The 17435-nt window shown below is 39.6% G+C and overlaps 1 protein-coding gene and 1 pseudogene across 2 annotated transcripts in view; both read right to left on the bottom strand.

Annotated features, from left to right (window-relative positions):
* Positions 1–17435, bottom strand: part of SP1 (Sp1 transcription factor) — a 49531-nt gene that overhangs the window by 5500 nt on the left and 26596 nt on the right. For both annotated transcript variants that reach the window (XM_033436177.2, XM_012534683.3), the window contains exons 4-5: positions 4234–4402; positions 1256–1455 (exon numbers count right to left, since the gene is read on the bottom strand). In XM_033436177.2, the coding sequence (XP_033292068.2) occupies positions 1256–1455; positions 4234–4402 (369 nt within the window). The remainder of the gene's footprint in view (positions 1–1255; positions 1456–4233; positions 4403–17435) is intronic.
* LOC101284927 (actin-related protein 2/3 complex subunit 3-like) lies at positions 9–1240 on the bottom strand (annotated as a pseudogene).

Here is a 17435-nt window from a genome sequence, read left to right as displayed (position 1 = left end):
GAAGAGAAAGAAGATGAGAAACTCACATCTCAGGAAGCCTTGTCCAATTCACTGCTTTCAAACTATATAAGGCAGAATAAAGCTAGTCCTAGAAGGTGATTACAAACAAGAAAAACCTGGTGACTATCTTTTGCCTTTTGGGGGAACAAAAAATAAGTAAAGGCTGGGGAATACTCAGAAAGGAAGGAGTATAGCAGAAAAGTAAGGCAGGACCTTCAAAATCCCACTCAAAAGCTAGCTCCTTCCTTCTTAAGGGTTTTCCAGATTAACTCCAATTCCATTCATGATCCATACGATCAGTTTCAAACATAAGTTGCTCAGAAATTTTAGTTATTTCATAGATATATTTTGTGTCTTTTTCTTTTTTTGACTTGAAATGTTAGAAATTTCTTTATTATTACTCATTAAGCATCAGCTTAATACTGCGGAAATTTCAAATTGCCCCCCAACCCCAAATTCTTGATAAAGAGCTCTTTTAGTAAAGACACGCTCTCTTCTCTCCTCTGTATAAAACTTTACAAAATAAAGGCAAAGAACTGTGTACATCTTGCTGTAAATGCTGCCCATAGCTGTGGAGACAGTGTCTTCCCAAGGCACCCTTTACTGTCCAGGTCCTGAAAGACTCTTGTTCATGAACTGTCTCTTTGCAAAGCAAGTCCACCACTTGCTATGTTTATCTTCCTGAGGGTCAAAAACTTTCTCACAAAGTCTCAGTCCAGTCTCTTGCCTCAGCTGTTGTAAGCAGGCCCTCATCACTTCATCTTCCTGTTTGTTTGCAGGTTTGGCGTAAATTGCATTAAGTGGAAAACCAGGCTCTCCAGGAATGGGAAAATTAGTGATTCCCAGCGTATACATTTCTTTCTCGCCTTGGCTTTTAGAATTGCAATTTTCTGAGTTTCTTTAGACACTGAGAAATGTAAAGAGTTATATATATCAAGATCCTATCAGCTTCATTCTTAATTTCATAGTTTTTGAAGAAGACATTGGCCTTGAAGTAACAGATAGCTTCATCCACAATATCTGTATCTTTTGTCTCTCTAGGAGTGGGTCCTTTGAAGTGACTTCTGATAGGCAACAGTGCCATGATTCCAATGAGTGTGGTGTCAGGGTCCATGGGGGAAGAGTGGTAAGCCGGCATCTTGGAGGCACCCAGGTTTCAACCCCAATGAGGAGGATCGGGTTAGAGCACGGTGCTATTTTGTGTCTTTTTATTCTGGTCTATTACTACCTCTCCCTTCCCCAAGTTCCTGCTCACCTGTGTGTGTGCGTTTGTGCCTCTGTAACTCGTCCGAACGTGTGAAGCGCTTCCCACAGTATGACCAGGTACACATGAATGGCCTCTCGCCTGTATGCCAGCGCAAGTGTGCCCGTAGGTGTGAGGTCTTGCCATATACTTTGCCACAGCCTTGCATATGGCAAATGTGCTGTTTCTTCTTGCCAGGATCCCCAGAGCCCCTGGAAGCGAGAACACAACTATTCATCATTCATTCTAGAGACAAAAATGAAAGAATCACAAAGTATACATCATAATTACTGGATCCACTCAAAACTAATCCAAACTTTTATTTAAAAAAAAAAAAGCCCTCTCTTTAGTATCAAAAGATAAATCTTTAGTTGACTTGATGTTTGATGTTTGAAGAGATAATCATTCTCAAGGTGACTTGTGAAATGTGAGAGGCATTTTCTTATATTTTTCTGGAAGTTAAGTCTCAATACAAGCATTTTCCATGAGAACTACTGTGAATATGGTGACATGGTGATATTTTTGGCTGGGAACTTACTTAATGAACAAAGCGTCTCTCCATTTAAGCACTTGGTGGAGAACTTTAACGAAAACATAATATTTTACAACTATAGAACTTTTCTCCTAGAATAAAGGTCAAGAGCCAAACAGTAAAGATTAAAAGCTGAAAAGAGGGCTTCCCTGGTGGCACACTGGTTAAGAATCCACCTGCCAATGCAGGGGACACAGGTTCGAGGAAGATCCCACGCGCCACGGAGGAACTAAACCCGTGCACCACAACTACTGAGCCTGCGCTCTACAGCCCACAAGCCACAACTACTGAAGCCCATGTGCTGAGAGCCCACGCTCCGCGACAAGAGAATCCACTGCTATGAGAAGCCCACGCACCGCAATGAAGAGTAGCCCCTGCTCGCCGCAACTAGAGAAAGCCTGCGCAGCAACCAAGACCCAAGGCAGCCAAAAATAATTTAAAACAAACAAACACAGAAACTGAAAAGACAGCAATATCAGAGACTTCAGTGGAAAAGGATGATGGGATGGATAAAAGTCAAAAGAGGGGAAATAAGGACCCTAACTAATTCAAGGTATGTAAAAAAAAATATTCCCTATATGGAGCAAATCCTAAGTTCCTCTCAGGAAATCAGCTCTGAAATGTTTTTGCCAAACCAATTTGTACCATGTGTGAACCATTAGTGGGCACTGGGGAGATTTCCAAGAGGGATTTTTCTTGGGTTTTAACAGCACATATTAGTGGGGCATGGGGAGGGGGAAACCAACACTAACAGAAATGAAATCATACTTAGGTAGAAATCACAGAATTTCCTTCAAAAACTTAAATCCACTTTCAGCTTTGTGAGAGGGAAACTCTATTGTACTCAAGTGCTTTTGATTCAAGTTTTTCCTGTAATATAGGGTAACCTACAAAGAATTCAAATTATTTCTTGTTTTGGTACATTTCTTATTTTTGTGCTTATTTTTAATGGAACAAAACTTTAACAGATTTTTTTCAAAGGCATTAAAAAAACTATGTGACTTTTGGGCTTCCCTGATGGTGCAGTGGTTAAGAATCTACCTGCCATTGCAGGGGACATGGGTTCGAGTCCTGGTCCAGGAAGACCCCACATGCCACGGAGCAACTAAGCCCGTGTGCCACAACTACTGAGCCGGCGCTATAGAGCCCACGAGCCACAACTACTGAAGCCCGCATGCCTGGAGCCTGTGCTCCACAACAAGAGAAGCCACTGCAATGAGAAGCCCGCGCAACACAATGAAGAGTAGCCCCCGCTCGCTGCAACTAAAGAAAGCCCCCGTGCAGCAACGAAGACCCAAGGCAGGGGCTTTCCTGGTGGCACAGTGGTTAAGAATCCGCCTGCCATTGCAGGGGACATGGGTTTGAGCCCTGGTCCGGGAAGATCACACATGCCGTGGAGCAACTAAGCCTGTGCACCACAACTACTGAAGACCACGTGCCTAGAGCCCGTGCTCTGCTACAAGAGAAGCCACCGCGATGAGAAGCCTGCGCACCACAACGAAGAGTAGCCCCCGCTTGCCGCAACTAGAGAAAAGCCCACGCACAGCAACGAAGACCCAACTCAGCCAAAAATAAAATAAATTTATTTTTAAAAAAAGACCCAATGCAGCCAATAAATAAATAAATTTATAAAAAACTATGTGACTTTCTATTCTCTTTCAAAATCAGTGACTTGAAAAAAAGTAACTTGGAGCTCTCCAGAGATAATACTGAATAGCCAGTACACTAATGAGAAAATTCGTCAGAATTCTCTTCTGTAGGACATATTAGATTCCTTGATGGAAGAATTTTCTACCCAGAATAAGTATTTTTATCAATTTTGAGAGAAAAAAAGATTATGGAAAACTCATGATTTTCACACAGCCACTGTAAAAAATCATTACAGTAGGTACGTTTCTTTTTCTTTGCCAGGCTGTTTTATAAGCTATCTTGTTAGGGGACTTCCCTGGTGGAGCAGTGGTTAAGCATCCGCCTGCCAATGCAGGAGACACGGGTTCGAGCCTTGGTCCGGAAAGATCCCACATGCCGCAGAGCAGCTAAGCCCGTGCGCCACAACTACTGAGCCTGCGCTCTAGAGCCTGCGAGCCACAACTACTGAAGCCCGTGCACCTAGAGCCCATGCTCCTCAACAAGAGAAGCCACCGCAATGAGAAGCCTGTGCACCACAACAAAGAGTAAACCCCACTCGCCACAACTAGAGAAAGCCCGCGTGCAGCAACGAAGACCCAACACAGCCAAAACTAAATAAATAAATTTACTTTTAAAAAAAAGAGTTGAAAAGGATCAGAGCTGGAACCAAGACCCCATATATAATCTAATCAAAAGCACTGTGCTGTCTCTGATCCCTTTGCAACACTGCCAACACTTAAAAATTTTTAAAAATAACCCTTTCTTTTTACCTCCAAGTCTATTAATTTTTCTTCTTTATACTCTTAAGAGATTGGCTGAGTCAACTTACCTTCCTTCACTATCTTTACAGTAGGGGCAGGTGCATGCTTCCCGCCGGGTCCTCCGACCAGCTTGGGGTTGGGGATCTGGGCTGTTCTCTCCTTCCTCTCCACCTGTTGGGTCATCATGTATTCCATCACCACCAGCCCCATGGAGGCCAAGCTGAGCTCCATGATCACCTGAAATTAAGCGAGTAAAAGGGTCAAGGTGGGAAGTAGGGGAAGTCGTCACAGTCGCAGGCATCTCAGTGACACTTCACTTTTACAGCACCATTTCTTCAAAACTTTGAAGTCACATTCACTGATACTGCCCATATCTGAAATCTCAAGAATCAGAGTTGAAGAGACAAAGAGCCAATAAGTCTATGAAAACATGCTCATTCTCACTCAATTTTTAAAATGCAACTCTATTTATAATAGACTTGTAATTTTTCACCTACCAGGTTACAAAAAGTTAAAACTCTAATAATGCACAGAATTGGCAAAGGATACAGGGAAACAGGCATTTTTATATACAGGTGGTGATAAATTAGTACAAACTCTTTTTTTTGCTGTGCCATGCAGCTTGCAGGATATTAGTTCCCCAACGAGAGACTGAACCTGCGCCCTCAGCAGTGGAAGTTCGGAGTCCTAACCACTGGACCACCAGGGAATTCTCAGTACAACCTTTTTGAAGGCCAATTTGGCAATATTATTAAAAATTTAAGTGCACATCTTCAAAGAAATTTCACTTTGAATCAGCAATGTCCTATGGATATATTCACGAGTACACAAAGATATGTGACAGTAATGTTTTCTGTAGCTCTTTAACAACAAAAACGGAAAAAAATCAAAATGTACACCAGTGAGGAACTAGTTAAGTAAATTACGATAAACTTATGCAATGGACTACTATACGTGCATTAAAAAGAATGAGATAAAGTTCTGTACTGTTATAGAAAGATGTACAACAAATCTCTTATTCATTCCCAGAACTAAAGTGCTATGGAACCAACCAAATGGAAGTGACTAAAAATAAGACTTCAAGGGATTCCAAACTAGAAAACATACAAAACCGGAAAGAGGAAACTTCCTAAATGAGCAAAAAATTGTGCTGAATATTCAGCGGGAAATAGTACATGTACATTATAAATTTTAACACAAAGAGAAAAGGAAAGAGCTGAGGTCAAAGTTAATTTTTTCTTTTTTTTCTTTTGGCCATGCTGCGCAGCATGACAGAATCTTAGTTCCCCAACCAGGGACTGAACCCACGCCCCTTGCAGTGGAAGCACAGTCTTAACCACTGAACGGCCACGGAAGGTCCTCTAAGTTAATTCTGTGTAGCTAGATATACACCCCAGGAAAGTTTCGGTTTGGGATTGGATGCTTTTCAGAATGCTACAAAAAGGAAGAAAATATCGTGCATACAATCTATTATGTTACTTGATGTCATTTCCTTTTAAAGATAAATTTGTGGACTTCCCTGGTGGCACAGTGGTTAAGAATCCACCTGGCAATGCAGGGGACACGGGTTCAATCCCTGGTCCGGAAAGATCCCACATGCTGTGGAGCAACTAAGCCCGTGCGCCACAGTTACTGAGCCTGCCCTCTAGAGTCCGCGAGCCACAACTACTGAGCCCACGTGCCACAACTACTGAAGCCTGCGTGCCTAGAGCCTGTGCTCTGCAACAAGAGAAGCCACCACAATGAGAAACCCGTGCACTGCAATGAAGAGCAGCCCCCGCCCGCATGCCGCAACTAGAGAAAGCCCATGTGTAGCAACAGTCCCAAAGCAGCCAAAAATAACTAAAATTATTTTTTAAAAAATAAATAAAGATAAATCTGTATGAATCACTATAATTTCTGTCCTGGTTAAATTAAAATAGATAAATGCTACAAAGCTCCAGGCCAGTGTTTCTCAAACTTTTTAAACTTGCAACCCACAGTTAAAATATATATATGACACTGTGACCTAGTACATAAACATGTAACTGAAACAAGTTTCACAAAAAATGCTTACCCTTATGATAAGCAGGGTATTCTGAAATCTTCTAGACTCTATTTAAATTTTTTTTCCTTAATGCTGGTCATGACCCAGTATATCGATTTTATGAGTTACTAATGGGTCACACTTGACATTTTCAAACACCGCCGCTCTAGGCCAATAGACAGAAGCAATGTTTTAAAGGAATACATAACATTCTTTTCAAGCTTTCAAATCTATCAATAAGCATTCACCTATGAAAGCACCTTGTAAATAAGTTAATGACTCTATTCATATTTAAGATTCCAATAATTGGAGAGTGTTGAAATGGCCAGCTTTGTTTTATCTATTTTATAAAGAAGGAAACTAAACGGGGTAGGTCAGACTTAACATCTAGAAACCTAGGCTCTTAACTTTACTTCTGTACCTAATTTCAACTCTTTTCAGCTCATCAACGTAATTTCGAGTCACAATACCTAATAAGCAGCTCTCTTTGTACTTTCTTTCTCACTCTACCACTTCTAAGCACCAGCTTATTGCATTAAAATAAATTTAATTTGAATATTTTGAGATTTTCATGATACTGGCAGAACTAAAACTGGGAAGTACTGGAGTACAGGTTAAGAACAAGTTTTGAAGTAAGACAGATCCTAGATAAGAGCCCCTACACTATGATTTGATTTGCTTTTCTGGCAGTGATCGAGTAACTTCTCTAGTTATCAATTTCTCCATCAGTAAAATTGGGATGAAATCTTAACAATCTCATAAAGTTATTGTGAAAAACAAATGAAATAATACATGTAGGGCGCTTAGCATAGTATCTGTCACATAGCAAACATTCAATACATTGTAGCTATTACTATTAGGAAAATATCTTGTGGAAAAAAGATAGTGAGAAATCATGGAATAAGATACACCAGTATTTCACATAATCATTCCACCTTAAAATTGTATGTGTTACTGAGTGGAAACTCCCCCTAGTGGGGATGGAGAATTTATCCTTTAAAATAAGCCAAACAGCTCAGCAGACAGGACAGGATGCTAGTTAGTATTGCCAGTGGTTACCTACCAAAAATTACCTTCAGAAGAGAAATTTATAAAACTGTAGATCCAGTTATCTATAATAAGTCTTTAGAAATAAGACAAAACTGTGGTGTATATCAGCAGATCATCTTCTTTGATCTATTTTCCAAGCTAACCTAACTCCATTAAAATTTGAGAAGCAATTCATTAATCCCCAAAGTTCTCCCTTGTCCCAATCAACTGGAAAGAGGCAAATCTTTCTCCATTTTATTGAAACATAAGAATAATATTCAAGATAGGCATAATACACTAAATAGGAACACAGAGAAATACTTAAGATATCAGGACTACTAAAACTAAATCTCTAACGCTCTTTTCAAATTCTTATGAAATGGACAGTCAAAAATTAACATCCTCCTGGACCCCCACAATGATTTCAAATTTTTTTAAAATAAGAAAACTGAGAATGGGCTTAGATAAAATGAACAATTTTGAATTTCATTTAACAAAAAGAACGGATAAAATGTCAACAAAGCATCAACATCAGACCAAAATCTGTTTCCTGCCTCTTTTAATAACAGTTTTAGAAAAAGAACAGTTTTATCTTAAAATGTGGCACTGGTTAAGCAATGAAATAAATTATGGATTTTCCTTTCCATGATTAAAATAACTAGTAAACCAAAGGCACAGTTTAATGACAGTCTTGCCCAACCCAGTGGTTGCCTCTAGCATCAGTTTCTGAAATAGCTATGGTAGTTACACACTTTTTTAGTTTCCTCAAAGTGAAGAAGTGTGCTGAAGTCATGAACTTTCAAGACCACCACATGGTAAGTCAAACACCCTATTCTTCTCTGAGAAAAAACTTGGGTAATACTAAAATAAGATGAAATAAGAACCTCCTCAGTAATTTTCAGAAGGGTGGTTCCCATACACTTCCCTATTTATCTGCTTTCTGAAATGATTTTGGGAACACTGTGTTCTTTAACTTTAATTCAGTAAGTATTAATACAGTAAGACTAAAACTTTAAAACTATACCTATATTAAACACACACTGGGTTTTCTGAATATGTTTCAATTTACACAACAGATTTAACTCAAAGAAGCATATCTCAGACCACAAAGTGTTTGTGTCTTTTCAGCCATGTTGAAACAGAATATTGGTAACACCACTTATGCGTGAGGAACAGGTATCCAGAATATGTCCCCAAATCAAGAAATAAAAACATCTCTAAGGACTTCCCTGGTGGTCCAGTGGGTAAGACTCTGTGCTCCCAATGCTGGGGGCCCGGGTTCGATCCCTGGTTGGGGAACTAGATCCCACATTCCACAAGTAAGAGCCCACATGCTGCAACTAAGACCCCACATGTTGCAACTAAGACCTGGCGCTGCATTAAAAAAAAAAAGTCTCTAGTAACAGAAATAGATGATTCACAATACATAAGGATCCAGGGATTGAACCAAAGCCCCCAGTAGTGAAATTCCTAACCCCTGGACTGTCAGGGAATTCTCCTTTATATTTCTAAACAATAATAATTTTATAAATCTAGTTTCCCAGTCCAAACAAAGTATATTAGAGGTAGAAAATTAGAGAAAAAGGAATAGAAGAATCATACCTTTAATGGCACAAAAACTGACAACTGGGAGTGATATATATAAATGACCCATAAATCCATCCCTATATTGACTATTTGGTTACTCTTGAAGTACAGTCTAATGTAAAAGAGATAAGATAAATGCTTGATTCTGTCAATTAGTAGTTTTTAAAATAATGAGTTGGTTTCCTAGACTCCTTAAAAAGTGACTAACGGGGCTTCCCTGGTGGCGCAGTGGTTGAGAGTCCGCCTGCCGATGGAGGGGACACAGGTTCGTGCCCCGGTCCGGGATGATGGCTGGGCCCGTGAGCCATGGCCGCTGAGCCTGCGCGTCTGGAGCCTGTGCTCCGCAACGGGAGAGGCCACAACAGTGAGAGGCCCACGTACAGGAAAAAAAAAAAAAAAGTGACTAATCAGTTTTCCTTTTCTTAAAAATCAAGTTTCCTGAGATACAATTCACATACAATAAAAATTCACCCTTTTAGTAAGTTTAGACCAGGGTTCTCAAACTGGCACCATTATACTCCCCAGGAGACATCTGACAATATAGGCATTTTTGATTTTCATGTTTGGCATCTAGTGCTGCTAAATATTCTACAATGCATAGGACAGCTTTGCTCCTCCCCCCCCAAATAATTACCTGGATCAAAATGTCAATAGTGCTGAGGTTGAGAAACTATGCTTTAGGCAAATGTATACAGTAAGTGATGTAACCACTAATAAAGCATGATACAGAATATTTCCACCACCTCAAGTAGTTCCCTTAAGCCCCCCCCATAGTCAGTCTTTTTTGCATTGATATGAACTCATGGATTTAAACATATTTGATGCTTCTATCCACTGCAGTTATTATCCTTACTGATGCTCAAGCTATCCTGCACTTGGCCACAGAAACATCAAGTTGGCTCCTTTGTTCTTTGACAAGATGTCTCACATTTGATATTAATTTTCTGCTCCAGATCTAGAATCAGCTATTTCTTCAAGTATTCCTAGTTTCTTTTCATGGGAAATTAGTATTCAGGTACCGTAATCTGGTCCTCTAGTCATTTTAACTATTTGAAGCTCTAGTAGATTCCACAGGAAGGGATCATGTGAACACTCTTTCCTTTATTCTTACATGTTAGTGATCTTTATACTTGGAGGTCTATTTGTCTGAACAGAAAATTCTTGGTGGTTGTTTTATTTCCTTGATTCTCTTAAATGTTAATCCATTGCATTCTAACACTAAACATGCTGTCAAAAAGTCTAGTGAAAATCCATTTTCCTTCATTTGTAAGTGATTAGGTCTTTTTTTGCTAGGATGCCCAAATGTCATTTTTCTTTAAAGTCCACCAGTTTTAATAGACTATGTCTCAGTGTTGGCCATTCTGGGTCGATTTCCCCAGGCACATTTTTAAATTTTTAAAATAAATTTATTTATTTATTTAAATTATTTGCCTGCATTGGGTCTTTGTTGCTGTGTGCCGGCTTTCTCTAGCTGCGGCAAGCAGGGGCTACTCTTTGTTGTGACGTGTGGGCTTCTCTTTGCGGTGGCTTCTTTTGTTGCAGAGCATGGGCTCTAGGTGCACAGGCTTCAATAGTTGTGGCACATGGGCTCAATAGTTGTGGCTTGTGGACCCAAGAGCACATGCTCAGTAGCTGTGGCTTGTGGGCTTAGTTGCTCCACAGCATGTGGGATCTTCCTGGACCAGAGCTCGAACCCGTGTCCCCTATATTGGCAGGTGGATTCTTAACCACTGTGCCACCAGGGAAGTCCCTCCCAGGCACATTTTGGGAAAGTTTTCTTTCTGTCCCATGCATCTGGCTGTTTTCTTCCTCAGGAACTTAGTTAAGATGAATGTTGGTTCCTCCTTGCCTATATTTCGTATCATTTCTTCTCAAACTCCTTTACTTCTTTTTTTTGTAATTTATTTTTATTTATTTATGGCTGAGTTGGGTCTTCGTTGCTGTGCGCGGGCTCTTTTCTCTAGTTGTGGTGAGCGGGGGCTATCCTTCGTTGCGGCGTGTGTGCTCACTGCGGTGGCTTCTCTTGTTGCAGAGCAGGGGCTCTAAGCATGCAGTCTTCAGTAGTTGTGCCTCACAGGCTCTAGGGCGCGGGCTCAGTAGTTGTGGCACATGAACTTATTTGCTCTGCAGCATGTGGGATCTTCCTGGACCGGGGATCGAACCCATGTCCCCTGCATTAGCAGGTGGATTCTTAACCACTGTGCCACCAGGGAAGTCCTTCTTTTTTTGCTTTCTTTTATTTTAAAAGCTTCCCTCCTTCTATTAAATATAACAAATTAATTGCTTTATTTTGTGTTTTTTGAGTCATATTTGTTGTCATTATTTGATGTTCCTTTTATTTTCATCTTTATTTCTGAAATGATTTTTTCCTCTTATTTCTAATTTTTTTGTGTGGTCCATCAGTTCTCTTTTCAAATTCTCCTTTTCTCCAATCACCTCAATTCTGATATTTTCCTAAATAGAAGGTAAACTTCCATCATTTCCTAAATTAGCTCATTTTCAATTTTCATCTGTTTGGTGAGCATGTCTTTCCAGGAGCCTTCCACTGCCTTAGGGAGTTTTTCTGCTTCTTTCTGTTGTTGCTATTGCTATCTTTTGCTAATAGTAGTTGTACATGGATTCAAACTCATTTTTAAACTTAAGTGAGTTTTCCTGTAATTTTGTGAGGAAGGGGTATGAGCCAGGATGGGTTTTTCTAAGCTTCATGGCTTTAGAGATTTTCTCTTATTTTTGAAAAGTGACTAACAAACAAAACACAAAACAAAAAACATACAACTCTTCCTTCTTTCTACCCTCTGCTCTTTCTCTGACTTTTACCTTGTCCTTTTCTTTGTTCCTGTCTTGCTCAAAGTGGATTCTACCCCTAGAAGTTTCTCTCAGTGCAGTTTTGTATTAGAACTTCAGTTTGTTAATTTCAAAAGTTGCCACAGTTTATCTCCATTCCCTCCTACACACCCTCTAAGGGCAGAACCCCTTCCCAGTTTCAGTTACTATTCTAGATGTTTCTCCAGTGAATACCTGTTGGTGATTTAGAGGTTCTCCTGTTCTCAAGGCCATCAGAAACCCTGTTGCCTTCCCTCTGCTTCCTTCCCTTCACAAATGCCAATAATCAAAGATCTACAGTTCACTGCAGATACAAGGTTTGATTGTAAAGTTTTTGGTTTTGCTGTCCTAGTTTCTCTAGCTATTGTAATTTTTTTTGTTTTGGAACAATTTTAGATTGATAGAAACATTACAAAGATACTTCAGAAAGTTCTTGTATATTCTTCTTCCTTTAATGTTAACATCTTACTTAACCAAGGTACATTAGTCAAAACCAATAAATTAATATTGGTATAATACTAGTAACTAAACTGTAGACTTTACTTGGATTTCACCAGTTTTTCACTAATGTCCTTACTCTCTACCAGGATCCTATCACAATACCACATTGCATTTAATTATCACGTGTCCTTAGGCTCCTCCGATCTGTGACAGTGTCTCAGTCTTTCATGACCTTGACAGTTTTGAAGAATACTGGTTGGTATTTTGTAGAATGTCCCTCAATTCGGATTTGTCTGATGTTTTCTCATTAGACTGGAGTTATGGGTCTTGGAGAAGAATACCACATAAGTGAAATGCCCTTCTTATCACATCATATTAAGAGGTACATGATATCAACATACTCTGTTTTTAGGAGGAAGATCCAGGAAGATTTAAAAAACTGGCCGCCATTATGTTCCCACAATTTTCAGTAAATAATCTTTTGAAAGTTTTAAAATAAAAAAAGAGGGCTTCCCTGGTGGCGCAGTGGTTAAGAATCCACCTGCCAATGCAGGGGACACGGGTTCAAGCCCTGGTCCAGGAAGATCCCACATGGCGCAGAGCAACTAAGCCCGTGCGCCACAACTACTGAGCCTGCGCTCTAGAGCCCGCGAGCCACAACTACTGAAGCCTGTGCGCCTAGAGCCCGTGCTCCGCAACAAGAGAAGCCACCACGATGAGAAGCCCGTGCACTGCAACAAAGAGTAGTCCCCTTTCAACTAGAGAAAGCCCGCGCGCAGCAACAAAGACCCAACGCAGCCCAAAATAAATAATAAATAAAATAAATAAATTTTTAAAAATAAAAGAAACAAAGAGTCATTCATCTAAAATAATTATTTAGGTGGACTCCTCATGCTCTATGTGTGGTCAGTGGTATGTATATTTATGTGCACTAGGCTATGGCACTCAATAGCAGATACTAATTCTTTTTTTTTTTGGCTGCTCTGCGCAGCATGTGGGATCTTAGTTCCCTGACCAGGGATCAAACCTACGCTCCCTGCATTGTTAGTGCGGAGTGTTAACCACTGGATCACCAGGGAAGTCCCAGCAGATACTAATTCTTGTCCCCAGTTTTCAATCTCTCTTTCTTTCTGCCTAAAAGCCACCTGATTTTTGTTCAGGGTAACAGCGTGCCAGGTTAAAAATATTCTCCTTCCCAGATTCCCTTGCAGATCAGGAGTAGCCAAGTAACAAGGTCTTGGTCAATCAGGTATAAAACAAAATTGCTGGATAAGACTTTCAGGAAACCTCTTTAATTGGGAACAACTAGGCTTGCTTCCTCCTTTATCCTGTCTGGAAAGGTCACAATGACCCACAGTGGAGTAGCTGCAAGCATGGCAATTGTCCCACACTAAGGCAAAAGTAAACGTGGCAGGGGTTCCTACTGTTACCTGGAGATGCCACACCAACTTTGGACTCACTATCTCCAGATTTCATATTATATGAGAAAAATAAACCCCTATCTGGTCAAGCCACTGCATAGGTTTTCTAGTACATACAGCTAAATGCATTCCCTAACTACAAAAAAAAAAAGGAAAAAAGAAAAAGGGAATTATGTTTTCTTAATGTGAGTCATGACTACATTGGGCATAGAAATTTTTCTTGACTGCAATCTGTATCTCAGTATGTTCTACCAGTATTCTGTGTCACTATTTTGTGTGACTCAAATTGATGAGAGTCTTTAATTTTCTTTGTCCAACTCCCAGAACTATGCCGTAAGTGGGTAAGCATGTAACAAAAAATTCTGATGATAATTTTGTATTAAACTAGACCACATAAGAATAGAGAATGGGCAACAGAAATTTATTTCCTTCTGCTCCAGAATGCAAGCCCTTGCTAATTCACCGGTAACTTATGCTCTATAAAAATCCATATATACACCTGGCTTCTAAACTTATTTATTACACATTGAATCTTTCCTGTTTTAAAATTACAACATATTTTACACACACACACACACACGCATGTATAAGTTATAGGCTTTACTACATATAAACTTACTTAAGAGCTTATCCCTATAGTGCCTTATACCACCATGTGGACTTCCTAAAGGCAATCTGTAGAAATGTTTATCAATTATTTACTGTCTATTGCTCCAGGTACTATACAAAGCTCCAAAGATTCAAAGAAATAGTTCTCACTGTTGAAAAGCTTGTAGTTCACTAAAGAGAGAAACAGATAATTTCAAAATAATGATACGAACGTTACAGTAAAAGCCATCCAAAAGATGTTCCAGAATTGAAAAGGGTAATTTCTCCAGTCTGGAAGTTCAGAGAAGGCTTGCTTCCTAAAGGAACTGAGATTTGGGCCAAACTTCAAAGAATGCATAGGAGTTAGCCAAGTGAAAAATGTTGGCAAGGGAAGGGCATCCCAGGCACAGGGAAGACTATGGGCAGCATAAAGGAATGTAGTGGAGTGTGGGATGATGGTGGAGTAGAGAAGATGTAGGTGGAGAGATGAACTTCAGAACAGATGATATTATTAGATGCAAGACAGATATTTAAATGACTGATTTTTTAAAAAGGTGATGGTAGATAGAGTATGGAGAGATAAGCACTTTCATACAACTGCTAGTAGCATGACTGCACAAAAGCATATGTCAGGGAAACAGCATGGTGTGTGTAGGGCATGTTGGCAATACAGACCAAGTCTATAAGATAGAGTGTCTATATAGACCAAGTCTATATAGACCAAGTCAATATAGACCAAGTCTATAAGATATAAGTGACTAATGTTTAACCCAGCAAGTATACCTCTAGGAATAAGGACACGTGCCAGATATTGTATCAAGCTCTGGCGATAGATATAATCCTGGCCATTATAGAGCTTCCCAGCTTCATTATCTCACTGGGAAGACACAAAACGAAATCAACAAGTATAATATCTGTCCTATAATTTGTATATTAAAGTACTAATAAAACACTCTAATAAGAGAAGTATTAGAGTTGGGAGGGGGACTATTAGAAAGAAAATAGTGGAATATTCTGGGCTATTTCATTAGATAATGGTGAGAGATAATAAAGGTCTAAAGTAGGGCAGTGGTTCCAGTAAAGAGTAAGGCATGGATCAAAAAAGTATTTAGGGGCTTCCCTGGTGGCGCAGTGGTTGAGAGTCCGCCTGCCGATGCAGGGGACACAGGTTTGTGCTCCGGTCCGGGAAGATCCCACATGCCGTGAAGCGGCTGGGCCCGTGAGTCATGGCCGCTGAGCCTGCGCGTCCGGAGCCTGTGCTCCGCAATGGGAAAGGCCATAACAGTGAGAGGCCCATGTACCGCAAAAAAAAAAAAAAAAAGTATTTAGGATTTAAAAGAAAGCAGGATTTAAGCGGCTGAATACAGGGAACTTCAAAGTTTCTGGGATATAACTGAAAACAGCAAGACTGCCAGGGATATGAACAAAAGACAGGCAACAAGCATTTTTAAAGATTTTTTGAAGATACAGACTAAGGGACTCATTAAATAACCCAGGGAATTCCCTGGCAGTCCAGTGGTTACGACTCCGTGCTTCCACTGCAGGGAACCGGGGTTTGATCCCTGGTCAGGGAACTAAGATCCCACAAGCTGTGCAGTGCAGCCAAAAAAACAAAAACAAAACCAAAAACTGAATAACCCAGTAAATTCACTCCTAGGTATATAATCAAGAGATATAAAAACATGTCCACACAAAAACTTGTACACAAATGCTCAAAGCAACATTAGTCATAATAGCCAAAAAGCAGAGACAACCCAAATGTATATCAACTGATGAATGGATAAACAAAAATCGGTATACCCACACAATGAAATATTATTTGGCAATAAAAAAGAATGAAGTACTGATACATGCTACAACATGAATGAACCTTGAAAACATTACGCTAAGTGAAAGAAGCCAATCCCAAAAGACCATATATTGTATGATTTCATCTATAAGAAACATTCAGAACTGGCAAGTACATAGAGATGGCAAGTAGATTAGTGACTGTCTTGGACTGGGGATGAGGAACGAGAATGGGGCATGATAGCTAATGGGTCAAGTGGTGTTTCTTTTTGGGGTGATGAAAATGTTCTTAAATTCGAATTGTGGTGGTAGTTGCACAATTCTGTGAATATACTAAAATCCACTGAACTGTACGTTTTAAATGGGTGAATTATAGAGTATATGAATTATAGCTCAATAAAGCTGTTTTAAAAAGCAAACTATAGTTCAAAAAGTTTTTTTTTAAAAAAGGAAGGAAGGAAAAAAGAAAAGGTTCAAAGGGGAAAAGTGAAAAGAAAAAACCTACACTGTCAGGGATGAGGGGTACCACAGGAATAGGGAGACAGAAAATATTTATTTTTTATTTATTTTAATACAATAAATCTTTATTTCATCTCTGTTGTGTGCCACACACTAAATTTAGGTTCTACGGTCAAGGACCCAAACTCTAGTGAGATAAAACACAAGACAGAAAAAGGTATCTCTAGCTGCCTTTTTTGCTCTGGATGTCAGGAAGCTGAGAGACAAACCATATGTTCAAAGTAACTTTAGATATTGAAGTTACAGTATCACACCCTTGTCACACTTCAAAAATAATTCTGGGCAGATAAAGTACAATGTTTACAAAAATGTCTGGAAAGGAAGACTGGAAAAAAATTTAAAAACACTAATATTGGTTTCTTTAAATGATGGGTTGACTTCTTTATATTTTTCATATTAAACAGAATGAAAAATAAAGGGAGGGAGGGGAGTTAAATACACACACACACATATATTTAAATATGAAAAGAAAACAATTATCAAACTTTTAGGGACTTCCCTGGTGGCACAGTGGTTAAGAATCCACCAGCCAATGCAGGGGACTCGGGTTCGAGCCCTAGTCCGGGAAGATTCCACATGCCGTGGAGCAACTAAGCCCGTGAGCCACAACTACGGAGCCTGCACTCTAGAGCCCATGCTCCGCAACAAAGAGTAGCCCCCACTCGCTGCAACTAGAGAAAAGCCCGCGCGCAGCAATGAAGACCCAATGCAGCCAAAAATAAATGATTAAAAGACAAAAACTTTTATAAGGCATAGACCGTAGAGATCTATGTTATGATTTTTTGAATTCATTAAAGAAACCACAAAAGAAAAGATCAATTCATTTGACATACAAAAATAAAAAGCTTCTGTATTAGAAAAAGCCAGTAAGAACTTGAGGAAGTTATTTTCAGCAAATGAATTTCTTTATTTAAAAAAAGAGCTCAGGCAAGTTCCTAAAAATATTATCATGCCAGTAGACAAATCAACTGGTATAATCTGTAAACAAGCAGAAGGAGGGCTTCCCTGGTGGCACAGTGATTAAGAATCCGCCTGCCAATGCAGGGCA

The sequence above is a fragment of the Orcinus orca genome, chromosome 11, assembly GCF_937001465.1.
Source record: "Orcinus orca chromosome 11, mOrcOrc1.1, whole genome shotgun sequence".
In the NCBI taxonomy this organism is placed as follows: Eukaryota; Metazoa; Chordata; class Mammalia; order Artiodactyla; family Delphinidae; genus Orcinus; species Orcinus orca.
Note: the sequence above shows the minus strand (reverse complement) of the source record. Positions and strands in the feature narration are given on the sequence as shown.